Here is a 13894-nt window from a genome sequence, read left to right as displayed (position 1 = left end):
TACACAGAGTCCCTTTTAAACTTGTACTTTACTTAAGCAATGAGGAAAGGATACTATTTACAACTTCCCTTTCTGGCTCTCATATGCCTGTAAAATATCTTATTTTTCTTCAACTGGATTTTTAAAACATTTTTCAAAAAAAAAAACAACTGTAGATTTCTTATTTCTCCACATCACCCACTGGGGGTTCACACTTAAAGAAACTCATGACCTCAAGAGGCCAACTTCCTGCAGAATTCGACAAGGTGAAAAGCACCAGGATACTTGCCTTCGTGTTAGCTTCGGCAAATGCAGTGTATCTCATCCTTTTGGACTGACTGCAAAGGTGCCCTGGAAAGAGAAACAGAAGTATGTGTTTCCCTAATAGGTTAACATACTGACCTGCTTTAAAGGGAATAAATGGTACAGCCCAGGGGCAACTTATGTATGGACTTCCGCAGACACTCCTGGTAGACAGAAATGACTTAAAAGCAAATCATGTTCCAAACCGTGGTGGATGAAACATCCTGCTCACATTAAATACCTTCATCCAAACCTCAACTATGACAAGGATTTTATGCTTAATTGAATGTACTCTTGATAAAAAAGAAGTTGCAAAAAGCTGATGTTGAAAAATATATCTAATATTATAATAATATTATTATACACACACACACACACACAGGTTGTTCTGAAGTCTGTATTTTCTACAAATGCTTTAAAGGTCTGCTGGTAGAAACCAGTGGTTATGTAACAAGTCGATTTCAAAAATTACACCTTTTACAGTTACAGTGCATCCTGGTAAAACAGCTGAGGTCAAGTCACTAAACATTCTGGCAATTCAAACAGAAGGAAATAAGATTATTCCTTTGCTTAGGGAAAAGAAAAAAAGAGAGAGGATTTACAATGAGAAATCTGTACCAATGTCCCCAAATAGTTAGGGGGGAATAAGTAGGGAGGAAACACAAATTCGATCATGGTAAGGGCTAAAGTACTAATTTATGGTCCTCTGAAATAGCAGGTGGTGTCTACGGTTACCTAGCTTGGCCGGGCCGTGAGCAATTAAAGCTGAGGTTCTTTCCAGCACACCCAAACACTAGACCTGTTCTGTTTTTGTTGGTGTTTTGTTTTGTTTTGTTTTGTTGTTTTTTGTTTCCCCTCTGGCGCTGCCTCGCTGGTTCTCCCCAGCACTGGCTCTTCCGGGTCAAGGAAGGTTGGGGACCCTGAGACCCCAGAGTATCAGACTCGGGCGGCGTTGGCCAAGCTCGCCGGCCCCCCGCGCCAGGGAGGGAACTGGCCTCTCCACGAACCGCCCCAGGCCTCCGGGCCCCCAGCGCTTCCGTCCAGGTCGCCGGCCCCGCCACCGCGGTCGAGCGCACAGAGCTCGCGTCGTCGTTTTGGAACGCGACGCAGCTGCCTCCTCGGACGCAGCTCCGGGGACGCAGTCCCCGCTAGGACGGCGCCGAGTCCCCAGGACTTTGACGGGTTGGAGCAGGCGACGCCGAGAGCAAGGCCGCCTCCGGCCGTCCCCAGCCCTGCCCCAGCGCCGGCTCGAGAGCGCGAGCCCCGCGGCCCAGCGCCGCGCCGGGAGAGAAGCAGCTGTTCCCAACAGCTGGGGGGCGGCGGCGCCGGGCACCCCAGGTGCGGCCGCGGCCAATCGCAGGCGTCCGGCCCGCCCCCTCCCCAGCCGGGCGCCGACCCCCGGCCCGCGGGGGAAGGGAGCAGAGAGGTGGAGAGCCGTCCTCGCCACTCGTCTTCCAGCTTCCGCGGCGGGAGGGACACCACCGGAGCCCCGAGCGGCGCGGACTCCCCCACCCCTGGCCCCGCCGCCGCGCCCCCCGCCCGCCCACCTCCGCGCCCGGACGCGCTCACCGCCGACCCTACCCACGCCCCACCCAAGACACCTACCTAATTTCCAAGAAGGAAAAAAAAAAAAAAAAAATCTACCTCTAAACGCACCCGCTTCTTCGCTCGAGGACCACCCTCTCCTTTTCGTTTTTGGCCTCCCAGCCGGGTGAGTGGAAACCGCTTGCACATTCTATAGAACGGGATCCTAACCCGGACGATCCGGAGAATTTGTACGGCGACCGGCAGGGGGGGCGGGAGGAGAGAGCGAAGTCAAGTCTCCGGGGCTGCTGGCGACTTCGGAAGCCGCGCGCCCCGCGCCCTCGGCCGCCCCCGGCCGCTCGCCCCCGCCGCGCCGCCGCCCTCGCCCCCGGGCGCGCCCTCGGCCCCCGGCGGCCGCGAAAGGGTGCGGGAGACGCGGAGCAGGAGGAGGAGGCGCAGCCGCTGCCCGAGCCGCAGCCGCAGCCGCAGCCGGAGCCCGAGCCGCGGGGCGGGCGCGAAGATGCACACGACCCAGAAGGACACGACGTACACCAAGATCTTCGTCGGGGGGCTGCCCTACCACACCACCGACGCCAGCCTGCGCAAGTACTTCGAGGTCTTCGGCGAGATCGAGGAGGCGGTGGTCATCACCGACCGGCAGACGGGCAAGTCCCGGGGCTACGGATTTGTAAGTTGCGCGGCTGGGGGCTGGGGGGAGGTGGGGGAGGGAGACGAGGGGGCGACCCAGAGCCCGGCGGGGAAACCGAGGACCGCGGGGGAGGAGAGGCTCTGGGCGGCGCAGGGCCTCGGGGGTCGGGGTTCGCAGCGGGGGGTCGGGGGGGGGGGGGTCGGCGTGACAACGCTAGGAACCCCGCGGACGCGGGCGGCGCTGCCCCTTTGGCCCCGGCTGAACTGAAAGTTTGCGCGCGGCGTTGCCGGGGGAGGGAAGGCCGGCTCCTGCCTCGCGGGTTTCCGAGGGGATCCAGCGCCCCGCGGTGTCAGGGGACGGGCGGAGCGGGGGTGGAAGGAGAGAACTAACCAGTGCTGGGTTTGCGGGTGCGCGGGGTTGGGAGGGAGGGGCCGCAGCCCCTCGGAATCGCCCTCCGGGGTTGGAGGCCGGGCGTTAAGCGCGCTGTTGCTTTGTAAAAATGCGTGTGTCTTCAGGCGTTCCGGTTGGGGCGGGGAGGGGACACCCCAGGAGGTCTAGGGCTCTACTCCTGATGCCATCACTCCCCCCCACCACCACCACACACACATACTTTTTTTAAAATGCAAAGATGGGTTCTTTAAAACGAAGATCCTGTGGCTCTTTGCTGAACTGAAAGAGAGCATATTAAGCCCCCTGGGGATTTAAGCGTGCAAATTCAGCTGCCGGAGAGCTGGGAGCTCCAGAGTAGGACAATAGCTATTGTCGTTAAGGAGTGCTTGCTGGTGGTTGGGAGCACCCGGCGGATGTGACTCTGGACTTTCTTTAAAGCAAACAGTGCCTCCTAGGCTGGGTAGGGACCTGGGCGGGGTGGGGGGCGGTTGAGGGAGGGAGGGAGGATCGAGAGTTCTAAGATGGAATTCAGGCTTCCGACTCCCTGCTAGGCCCTGCTAGCACCCTTGGGGGTGTGGAGAGGGGCTTGTTTCTTCCTTCCTGTTTTCTTTTCATTCTTCTTTTCTGTTTTCTTTTTTTTTTTCTTTCTTTTTTTTTCTTTGACGGGGGATCAAGGAGTAAGTTCCAACAAAAGAAAAAAAAGAAAGTTTAAGAACCCCCTTAGTTTTATCATGAATGACTTCTCCATCGTGACTATTGGTTTCCTTCAGGGGTTGATTTAAGGCTTTGTATGTGTGTCTGTGTGTGTATGTTGCTAAGGTCACCATGGCTGACCGAGCTGCTGCGGAAAGAGCTTGCAAGGATCCCAACCCCATCATTGATGGCAGGAAAGCCAATGTGAATCTGGCATATTTGGGAGCAAAACCAAGGATCATGCAACCAGGTGAGAGATGACCTTCCTTCCCTCCTCCCCTTCTCCCCCCAACTTGGGACACCCACTTCTGAATAGAATGAAGAGGTGGTTGGTGTGTTCAGTAAAGTGGAACCATGACTAGGTATTGTACCAAGACATTAAATGAGAGTCGTAAACAGCTCTTGAAGGAAACATACGTTGTGCAAACATAAATCTTGGGGGTCTAAGCAGTTTGTACCCACCCAGACTTAGGCTTGACTCCTCTGTTTCAGGTATGACATACAGTCAGTCCGTGGACTCTATTTTCCAGTTTTCAGCCACTTGTAGATAATTCGCGTGTGGATCGTGGGGGCCAAATGTGGCAACTCCAGCAGGTTATCCTTCCCTGCTTAGTGTTGTCTCTCCTACCACCGGTTGACCTGTGCCCGGAGCGGGAGATCCAACCCAAAGCACTGACCCAAGAGAAGCATAGGGGTGAGGGTGGTGTCTCACCCTCTCACATAAAATCACAGACTATTAGTAATTTTAAAAAATGGGGAAATGTCATGTACTTCTGGACCCTCGTGTTGCAGATAAAGACACTGACACTTAGAGATGGGAAATGTTTTATTCCAACGTCATGCGGCTAGCAGCTATCAGTGGGCAAGCAGGCTTTTGTCCATGTGAAAATTTGACCTTTTGGATTATTTACAACACTGCCCTTTGCCTTAGCACACATAATTAAGAGCTGAACTATTGACCAAATGGTAATCTTTTTCTTGGGTAAGCAACTTTGTTTCATTATATCTTGTTCTCTTCACTCAAATCTTTCCATCTGAAATTTTGGAAAGAGGTTGACACTTTCATGCAAATGGATTTGCTAGGAAATGAGATTGTCAAGAAAGTGAGTGCATGTGCCAATATCTGTGAACATTCAAAAACACGTGTTTGTCTGCGTGTGTGCTGTCCAGAAAAGGAGACTTGGTTTGGGGGAATTTTTAATACCATAATCCGTAAAATCTGTAATCTTCCAAAGCATTGTCCAGCAGGTTCTAAATTAGACTTTTTACAGATCATGATTCATAATTGCAGGAATATTTGCGACTTGTAACTTCATTATCAAGTCCTCTTGTGTCTGGTTTCATTCCACAAGAATTTTTCCCTGGTCTAATTTTCTAAGGTCTTACTGTATGATTGTCAACTAAACTTTGCAGATAATTTTTAGTGTCCACTTGTAGCCTATTAAAATTTGGCGGGGGGGGGGTGTCGATGATAACATTAATAAAAAGAACATATATATATGTATATATATGTTTATAAGTTATATATATATACTTTACTTTTCTGTAAAGTATCCAAAGAATGGTTATCTTTTCTAAGTGAAAGTTGTGATTGCATTTTATATGTGGGAGGAATAAATGCCTAACCATGCACAAATCGAGAATGTGGTCTGTTTTATTGTTAGGTTTTGCCTTTGGTGTTCAACAACTTCATCCAGCCCTTATACAAAGACCTTTTGGGTAAGTCCATGAATCCGGCCCTCCTGAGTTTTGGTAGCTATCATTGGTTAACCTGCCTCTTTGTTATATACAGACAAGACCATCATGTCACAGAACGTTCCTTGTGATACTATTTATATATGTTTGTATATTTTTGATGCTGATAATATATTTTTAGATGAGTCAAGTTACTGACCAAGTACGCAGCCTCCCAGCCAGACAAATTTTGAGCTTATGATTAACAAAACAAAACACAAGTACCAGGTATGACTTGTGTACAAGACGATTGTGTCCCGGCACTGTTACTGCTGTTCAACGTGACTCAATTTGATTTATCTCTTTCTAACCTGACAGGGCTCGTACACAGTTAAGCTAACTGATCAGAAGGATACGATGATAAAAGGTGGAATAGTTCTGTTTGGAATTAAACTCTGTAACCAGTAGACTCAGACACACAAGCTCAGATGGTGATTAACGATGCATGGATGTTGGTGTTGGTGTTTTCTTTTTCACAATAGTCAATAGACCTCCGTGTGCTGTATTTTATTTATTACAGTAATGAAGTGTTGATAGCTAAACTGTGTGCTTTTACTTAATTGAAAAGAGCTGTAGTGAAAGTGTTTTCTTTTCCTCGGGGAAGGGGCTCTTTGTGGTTTTGATTTTGGTGGTGGTGTTGAGGAGTGTTGACTTTTGACTTTGCCATGGGAAGCAAAGGGCCTTTTTTTTTTTTTCTTGCTTTTAAGCTATAGCCTGTGACTTCCACTTAACCATATTTTTGTAGTGAGTGCTAAATTGTGTGATTTCCCTCTGTAAGAATACAGATTCATCGCTTGCATGTCCTAAGTTTCTGTTTTACTGGGGAGTTTTCTGGGAATGGGGTTCTTTCTTTTGCAATGTGTATCCACTTTTAGGCCTTCTAATTTAAATGTTCAGCAACACTCATCAGGTTTCACGGACACTAGCCAGTTTTTTTTGAGTCACGCAGCACTCACTTTTCACCTTTGGGACCCTAACTCAGTTGAACAGGCTGCTCATATTTGTGTTGTCTCTCTGGGCTCTGGGGTTTCCAGCTGTTCTCATCCGAGCTCCCTTATTTCCCTTCCATTCAGACATCATTAAGTGGGTGACCCCCCCCCCCCACCACCACCACCACCTAGATGTAGGCAGACCACTTAGAGCCTGTGTTGGCTGTATTCTACCTGAGGGACACTGCTGGGACTCTAGTGCCACAGACTTCAGCTTCCTTTTTAAATATTCTAACTGTTCAAGGCGTATTTTATCCTCAGCTATAGTTTCTTCTCTGGCTTAGCACCTAAGTATCTATATGTGTAACCTGGATGGTCAGATTCTGTCTACATAGATAGATAGAGATCTATCACATGTGTCTCCAAGAGTAGCCCAGGACAAGTAATCATCATTTGACTTGGAAAGGTCAAGTTATATTTCCATGACCACCTTCTTATAACCCTCCCTTTAACATATGGAGACTTCACCTTACCACCGTTACTTTTTTAAACTGAGGAAGAGTATTATTTCCGTTATGATTAGAAAGGGCCTTCATATATCCATAGCTTTTTATCAGATGCCTCATCCCAACCATCCTGGACACTGACAACGCATTGTGGGTTGATGGGTCCAGCTGCTTCTGTGGGTTCTCCCGCTCATTGGTCTAGACCACGTGTAAGGTGGGATTGGGGAGGAGACATACATATTAAGAAGTGATGATGAAGTCATGATCTCATAATAAGATTCTTGACACAGTTATATAGCTAAATCATCAACAGGTATTAGCATGTTGTTGTGTTTTTCCTGTGCCAAGTGGGTGATACAAAACAGGGAGACTGTAGTTTGGGAAGCAAAACTAACACAAGCCAATCAAGAACTATTAATTGCTAAATTACTTGGCATTGTTTTAAGGACAAAAGGAATTCAGAATAGTAAGAAAACAGGTGAATTGGAGGGGTTGGACAAGGCTTCATGGGACTTGACCTAGTCTCAGACCAGTGGGTATGTCCTGGACAGGTAAGAGGAAGAAGGGACAGGCCTGAGGGGTATAGGATGAAGAGAGCATAAGCACAGGGACAGAAGAGAAAAGATTTAGTGTGTGGAGAAACCAGACCATTGATGGAGGGTCTTGGGAGCCAGACCTAGAAATTTGGACTGGCTGTGGTAGTCTGCATAGATCCTTGAGAAAGAAAGTAGTGTGAGGAAAATAAGAACAACCAGAATAAAATGTCCTATGGAAAGTTTAAGTCAAGCATGCTTTGATAGTGATGTTTTGTTCTTCATCCCTGCTAATATGAAGCTGTCTTTATAAAGGATGGTGATTATTACTGTTTGCATAAATTGTTTGAACTTGAGATTCTTATTAGAAATAGATAGCATTCCACCAGGTGGACCAAGTGAGTCCTCTCTTTTCTTTTTTAAACGGTTCTTAACACCGCTCTAGTTCCCAGAGCCTGTACCCAACAAATCACACCTGGTCATTCTAAATTCTGTTTGAATGCCACATGTTCTTATTTTAGGCCTGGAAAGAAGCTTGAGAATTTTTAATCTTCCTTGTTTGAAATTCTAGCATCTGAACTATTTTTCTTTATGTGGTCCTTAAATGGCCCCCAGGTTACTCTGGGCTTTTCAAGCGAAAACCTTGGCTTGAAAGAATTTCTGATGTGACAGAGTGGGCAGATGTGTAGAAACGTGTACATTTGCTAAACAATATCTTATATATTTTTTTTCTGTTTGAAAGAAGCATTTTCTTATTGAAGATAAGAAAGGAAAGATTATGGGTCTGTGAGTAGAAAATAATAGGGTAGGGGCGCCTGGGTGGCTCAGTCAGTTAAGTGCCCGACTCTTGGTTTCCACTCGGGTCATGATCTCGCGATTTGCGAGTTTGACCTCCACATCAAGCTCCACGCTGACGGTGCAGAGCTCGCTTGGGATTCTCTCTGACTCTCCCTGCCACTCCCCTGCTCGTGCTCTTTTTCTCAACATAAATAAACTTAAAAAAAGAAAATTCTAGGCTAGGTTAGATCAGGTTGAAATACCCTTAAACATTTACTCAGTGTACCTTTAAGTGCTGAGTTTTATGCCAGTTGTGTGAACACTGTACTAGAGACTATACTGTCCAGCAAGGGGGGCAGGGGAGACAGTACCATTAAGTGAACATCTGCTGTATGACCCAGTTCTAATAAAAGATTTATGTAAGTCATATAATAGAATTCTCAGTACTTATTTGATGCAGGCTGTTCATGTCAGCCTGTTCAAATGGCCTTTCCGTGGGTGAAGAAACTGTGAGACAGAGACGTTAATTAACTTCCCACAGGGCTGGTAAGTCACAGAGTCTGGTTTCCAGGTTCAGAGTCATGGTTTCCCCCACCTCCCTCAAGAGCGGTGTTCTTTCCTCTGTGTCAAGCTATAGCCAAAAAAGACACAGTTCCATTCTCCCTTGTACTCTGGTAAGAAAACTTGAGAAACCCCCAGAAGGGCTGTGGCTTCAGACAGGGAGGAGAGACAGCAGGTTAGTGGGATCCAAGAAGTCTTCATGGTAAAGGTGGAAGTTGACCTAGATTTGGAAGGATGGTGGGAGGATACGGTACTCTTGTATGAAGTGCCCACTTTTTTCACCATTGTTAGGCTCTTTGCGTAGATAATGTTATTTAATGCACGGCAGTTCACGGTTAGAAATACTAGATTCATTTCACGTTTGAGAAAAGTGAGACTAGAAAGTGAAACAAATCCCCGAAGGCTCCATAGCTGGTGAGTGCTAGAGCTAGGGTGGATAGGACTTGGATTTCAACAGGTGGAGATGGCAGTGACGATTGGCATCCCCAGCAAAGGGACAGCGTCAGCAAAGGTGAGGATCTAGAAACGTGGGGCATGTCCAAGGAGCACTGAGGAGCTTAGCTGACCTGGATCCAAGGAAAGGTGGAAAGAAATACTGGAAGAAATAATTTGGAGCCAGAAGCATGAAAAGCCTAGCATGCCAACGTTTCAGAAATTTGCAGTTCGTTTGGTAGGACCTTAGGGGCCACCGAGTCCTATGGACAAGTGAATGAAATGAAGACTTTGCCAGCAGTCTGGTGATAGATTGGAAGAGGAGACCAGTTAGGATGTCCAAAGTCACGAAGAGATGTCAGAGGGACCTGAAAAAGAAGGAATGATGTAGTCCATTTTCTTTGGAAATTGCCCGATGTATCTGCCTTGCTCTTGTGCTTTCCTAACCTTAGCTAGGGACGTACACGGTACAATTGTTTGAGGGAACGGACACCGGTAGATATCTAATTGGGGGAGAGGTTCCCAGATCACCTTCGTGGGCCCCTCAAACTAACAAAAGCCCTCCTAATGCAAGATCCTTTTCAGAAGCATCACCTTTCCCTTCAGTCCTTTCCTGCTTTCCTTCCTGAATTGAGATATTTTAGGCTCTCCGTGGTCTTCTGGGTTCTCCTTCTCCCAAGCCTCTAACAATTCTGGGGTTTCGTGTGCCTTCCAAACATATTCCTAACCCTTGCCAGACTTCATGTTGGATTCTGATAGTCCAGGGAACTCTACACTCTCATTGGTTGGCATTATCAAATGAAAGCTATTAATGTGAAATCAGTGCAGAGACAAGAGTCCCGTAGGAAACGCTGCTTATCTTTAGTGCATTCTAAACACACACACGCACGCACACACATTTTTATCTTGCCTGTTTGTAGGCTAAACTTATTTTCCGTCACCACCTTCATTCAAAGATAGGACCCTGGTCACCATCATGTTGTCCTCAGAGCTTTGGGAGTACAGGGGTTAATGTTTCAGTATCAGTGAGATTCATACTGGCTGGCCTCTGCTGCTGATAGATGTTTTACTTTGGCCTTATAAAGACATTTTACCCGCTGGAAACCCTTGTCGCATGACAGGATCAAAAATAGCCCTGCCACAGCCCCTGCTGTCCATCACCACATGTAAACTGGCATGAGAGGGTAGGCTCTCTTAGCCGTGTCTGCACATTGTGGACACGGAGGCCTCCAAGGACAGGGTTTCATAAAGCCACACCTGTCGCTGTGAGGGAGCCAGTCACCTGACCTACAGGCAAGTTTTGAGTATGTGCATGACCGTGCGTCTGGTTTCTGACAAGCAATTAAGAACATGTCTAAGTGTCCTTAGAAACACTTGATGACGTCGTTTCTCCTGGCACTGGGAAAGAGCTGCGAGTCTAGTAAAATTGAGTGTATTTTTATCATTGGGGTCAGAGTTCACCACCCTCTGCGATAAATTCATCTTTTCCATGGATGTTCGTTAATAAGTACTTTCAGTAAAACTCCGAAAAGGCAAAGCAAAGTCTGTTTTCGAAAATCTCAATGTGAAGTTTTCGGCGTTGAGTTCTTTAAAATTCTTTAAAGATTGTTAACTGTTGCTTGTACTTCCTGTAACTTGGCTTTGCCCACAACCAGATGGCATCATAGTGTCATATTTTTAGAAATATAGGGGGTTTTGATGGAGATTGCTTTAAAGAAAGATGAAAATAAATCAGATATTCATGGTAGCATTTGAAAGGGGCAGTAATGAATCGCAAGAGTGAGAGCTGAAATGCATGGTGTTTTTTTAAATACCTCTTGTGATTTATTTTTTTTAACCAAATTAACTTTTAAGTAAGATCGTTGGGAGTGTGTCTTGATGTGATCTCTGAACGTATAGTTTTTAAAGGGACTTGATTTTGTTTCTTGAACTTTTACAGGATAATACATAATACAATTGATTCGGATCAACTATGTATGAGTAGGGGCAGATGTAAAACAAATACGCCAATCTATTGGTTGATTTGGAAGATGAAACGAGTATTTGCACACAAATATTTCCTTACTCATTTTATTATGTGAACCTTTTAAGTTTGTATGAATTTTGGAACTATTTAGTTGTGTTTCCCTATTCCTACCTTTTCCCTCAACCTCATCATTTCCCCAAAACCCCTTCTGTCTGTCTTGCATAGAGATAAACAAGCTGGCTGACCTTCAGGTGCCTGATAGTCAAACAGGTTTGATTGACCCTTGTGTCCTTATGAATTTTACGGAGAGAAAGAGAGAAAGAAAGGCAAAAAGCGTGCTGCACATCTCTTTGGGAATCACTGCCGTGAATGTTAATAGCATTTCTGTAGCTTCCCACAACAGCCTCTTGTGATAGAGTGAGCTGCACTACAGTTCGTTTGAGAAGTGTGATTCTGCTGTGTTTACCACACTTGTGAACTTTTAAACTCCTTTTTTTTTATTTTTGTCGCCTGCTTCTTTTATCATTATTATTTTTAATAAGGGTGACTGAGGTTGCAGAGAGATTAATGTGTGCTGAGTCTGCATAGCGATTTCAAGTAGGGTTGCCATGATAATAAACATGTGGATTTTGTGGAAATTGAATGTGGGGAACTCGGCCAACCCCCCCCCCCGCCCCTCCACCTACGGAATTGGACGATCACAGACTACCTCTGGAGTCCTATATTCACAGCTGAGAATTTTCCTATTTGCTACGCAGTCTTATGAACCGATCACAAAATTCTCCAAAGCCTTCCTCAATTTAGCAGGTGTTAAATACCTCTCATGTGCGTAAGCCCTCATGAACCTTGATTTAGTCTGCAAACTTCTGCCGAATGATCGAAGTATTGGCCCTCGAAACGATCATAACTCAAAGTTGGCAGCAGGGAGGGGTGTCATCCGATTTTTGTCGCTGAAGTCCTCTCGGGGCGCTCCGCGCCTCCGGGCTACCGCCCGAGCGCTCCGCCCCGACCACTGGAAAGGAGATATTGTGGCAACCCTATGCTCGTAATAACCACTAAATCGGAGTCTGTCTGATCTCTGAACGAGCCGCGCTGGCGGGCGGGAGGCGAGCGGCGCCTGACTCGGTGTCCCGTTTCTCCGCAGGATCCCCGCCCACTACGTGTACCCGCAGGCTTTCGTGCAGCCCGGCGTGGTCATCCCGCACGTGCAGCCCACCGCGGCCGCCGCCTCCACCACCCCCTACATCGACTACACGGGCGCCGCGTACGCCCAGTACTCGGCGGCCGCCGCCGCCGCCGCCGCCGCCGCCGCCTACGACCAGTACCCGTACGCGGCGTCGCCGGCCGCCGCGGGCTACGTCACCGCCGGGGGCTACGGCTACGCCGTGCAGCAGCCAATCACCGCCGCCGCCCCCGGCACGGCCGCCGCCGCCGCCGCCGCCGCGGCCGCCGCCGCCGCCTTCGGCCAGTACCAGCCGCAGCAGCTGCAGACCGACCGCATGCAGTAGCGCGGCCGCGTGGTCGCGGTCGCCTCGCGTCCCCTCCCCCCTACACACAGTTGCCCGACGTGTAGTAGGTAAGGCGAGTTCACGTTGACTTACCAGCTTTAAGAAAAACAAAACAAAAACAAAAAACAAAAAAAGCGCTATGCTATTGTGAAACAGAATCCTCCTCCTCCTCCTCTTCCTCCTCCTCCTTTTTTTTTTTTTTTTTTTCCTACTCCAGTAAGTGTCGTAGTTGAGAGAGAGAGGGGAGTGGGCGCAGTTTTGGAAATCGATCCCAAAGAGCCTGAGGAAAGGAAAGGCCGCGACGACGCGACGGTGGCAGGGGCAAAACAATGGAACTTCACTTTTTCTAACGGGATTTTTTATTTTTTTGCTCTTTTTATAGTATCAGGGAAGCAAACTGCCTTTTACAAGTTTAGGAGATGCTATTTGAATCTAGTCGAACCAGGGAATGCAGAGTGAGCAATATGTAGCTTGAATTACCTTTAAGAGCAGATTTCAAACACACACACACACACACACACACACACACCACAAAAACGGTGAACGCACTGATTGTCATTTTTAGCGGTCACGAGGGCCTCTAGAACTTCTTCAGGTAAGAAGATAACGTTCTTACCGTCTCAAAACATGGGCATCGAACAATCAACCTAGGAGCGTGGCAGTGGGTGAAATGGTGGACAGGCACCAAAGCTATTTTCTCATCTATCCTGTGGATGAGCGGGACTGTGGGGCAAGTGATGTGGAATTAATGGGTGCAGCAGCTGTACAGACAATCAATAACACACACAGTTCTGGAAAGAACACATCACTTGTGCTTGTTTGATGAGCTTGTCACATTCTAATCCCTCTCCCCATCCTGTTTCAATTTTGGGAAACTTGTATCTGCTGGTGTCAGCAGTTCTGATTCTGAAATAGGATCAGGCTTTTACTACAACAGCCTTCTCTTTCTATTTATTGTGTTGACTCGTGGCTTACGACTAAAGGCAGGCAAAGTTTGCAGACTCCAAACCCTTAAGAACTGTCTTAAGGACACGTATTTCCTACCCCCTCCCCCTTTTTAAATAATTTTACACTTTTTAGTATCTATTTCAGAGTCATATTTAAAACTATTTATTAGTGAACACAGTACACGAAACAACAAGGTTACTGAGATTATAGTTCTTCAAAGGTTACCGATAATGTGGTTTATACTGTGCCTTAATAGTAACGCTATTTAAGATATTTATTTTTAAGTTTTACTATGCTGCACTCTAAAGAAAGGAACTTTAGATGTGACACTGTAAAATTATGTATTCATCTCATGGCATAAATTATTTAGTAGGTCTAGATGTAGCATATTAAATATTAACCTATTCAGCTAAAGATGTTCACTTGGATTTATTTAAATTCGTATGTGCACTGTATAAGAGA

At 47.1% G+C, this 13894-nt stretch overlaps 1 protein-coding gene across 1 annotated transcript; it reads left to right on the top strand.

The window, feature by feature from the left end:
• The first annotated feature begins 2229 nt into the window (after positions 1–2229).
• RBM24 (RNA binding motif protein 24) lies at positions 2230–12660 on the top strand. The gene is made up of 4 exons (XM_042937235.1): positions 2230–2494; positions 3665–3788; positions 5203–5257; positions 12121–12660. Exons 1-4 carry the CDS (start codon positions 2327–2329, stop codon positions 12482–12484), a joined length of 711 nt encoding a protein of 236 aa, XP_042793169.1. The 5' UTR covers positions 2230–2326; the 3' UTR covers positions 12485–12660.
• Positions 12661–13894: the final 1234 nt, after the last annotated feature.

Source organism: Panthera leo, chromosome B2 (genome assembly GCF_018350215.1).
Source record: "Panthera leo isolate Ple1 chromosome B2, P.leo_Ple1_pat1.1, whole genome shotgun sequence".
Taxonomy (NCBI): domain Eukaryota; kingdom Metazoa; phylum Chordata; class Mammalia; order Carnivora; family Felidae; genus Panthera; species Panthera leo.
The sequence above is the reverse complement of the archived record's forward strand: the minus strand, read 5'-3'. Positions and strand labels throughout refer to the sequence as shown.

What these genes read in the sequence shown, in the direction of transcription:
- RBM24 (XM_042937235.1), top strand. Translation starts at nt 2,327, where the DNA reads ATGCACACGACCCAGAAGGACACGACGTACACCAAGATCTTCGTCGGG. An exon ending in AGTCCCGGGGCTACGGATTT is followed by an intron (nt 2,495 to 3,664) that starts GTAAGTTGCGCG and finishes TATGTTGCTAAG; the next exon opens with GTCACCATGGCTGACCGAGC. An exon ending in CTTATACAAAGACCTTTTGG is followed by an intron (nt 5,258 to 12,120) that starts GTAAGTCCATGA and finishes GTTTCTCCGCAG; the next exon opens with GATCCCCGCCCACTACGTGT.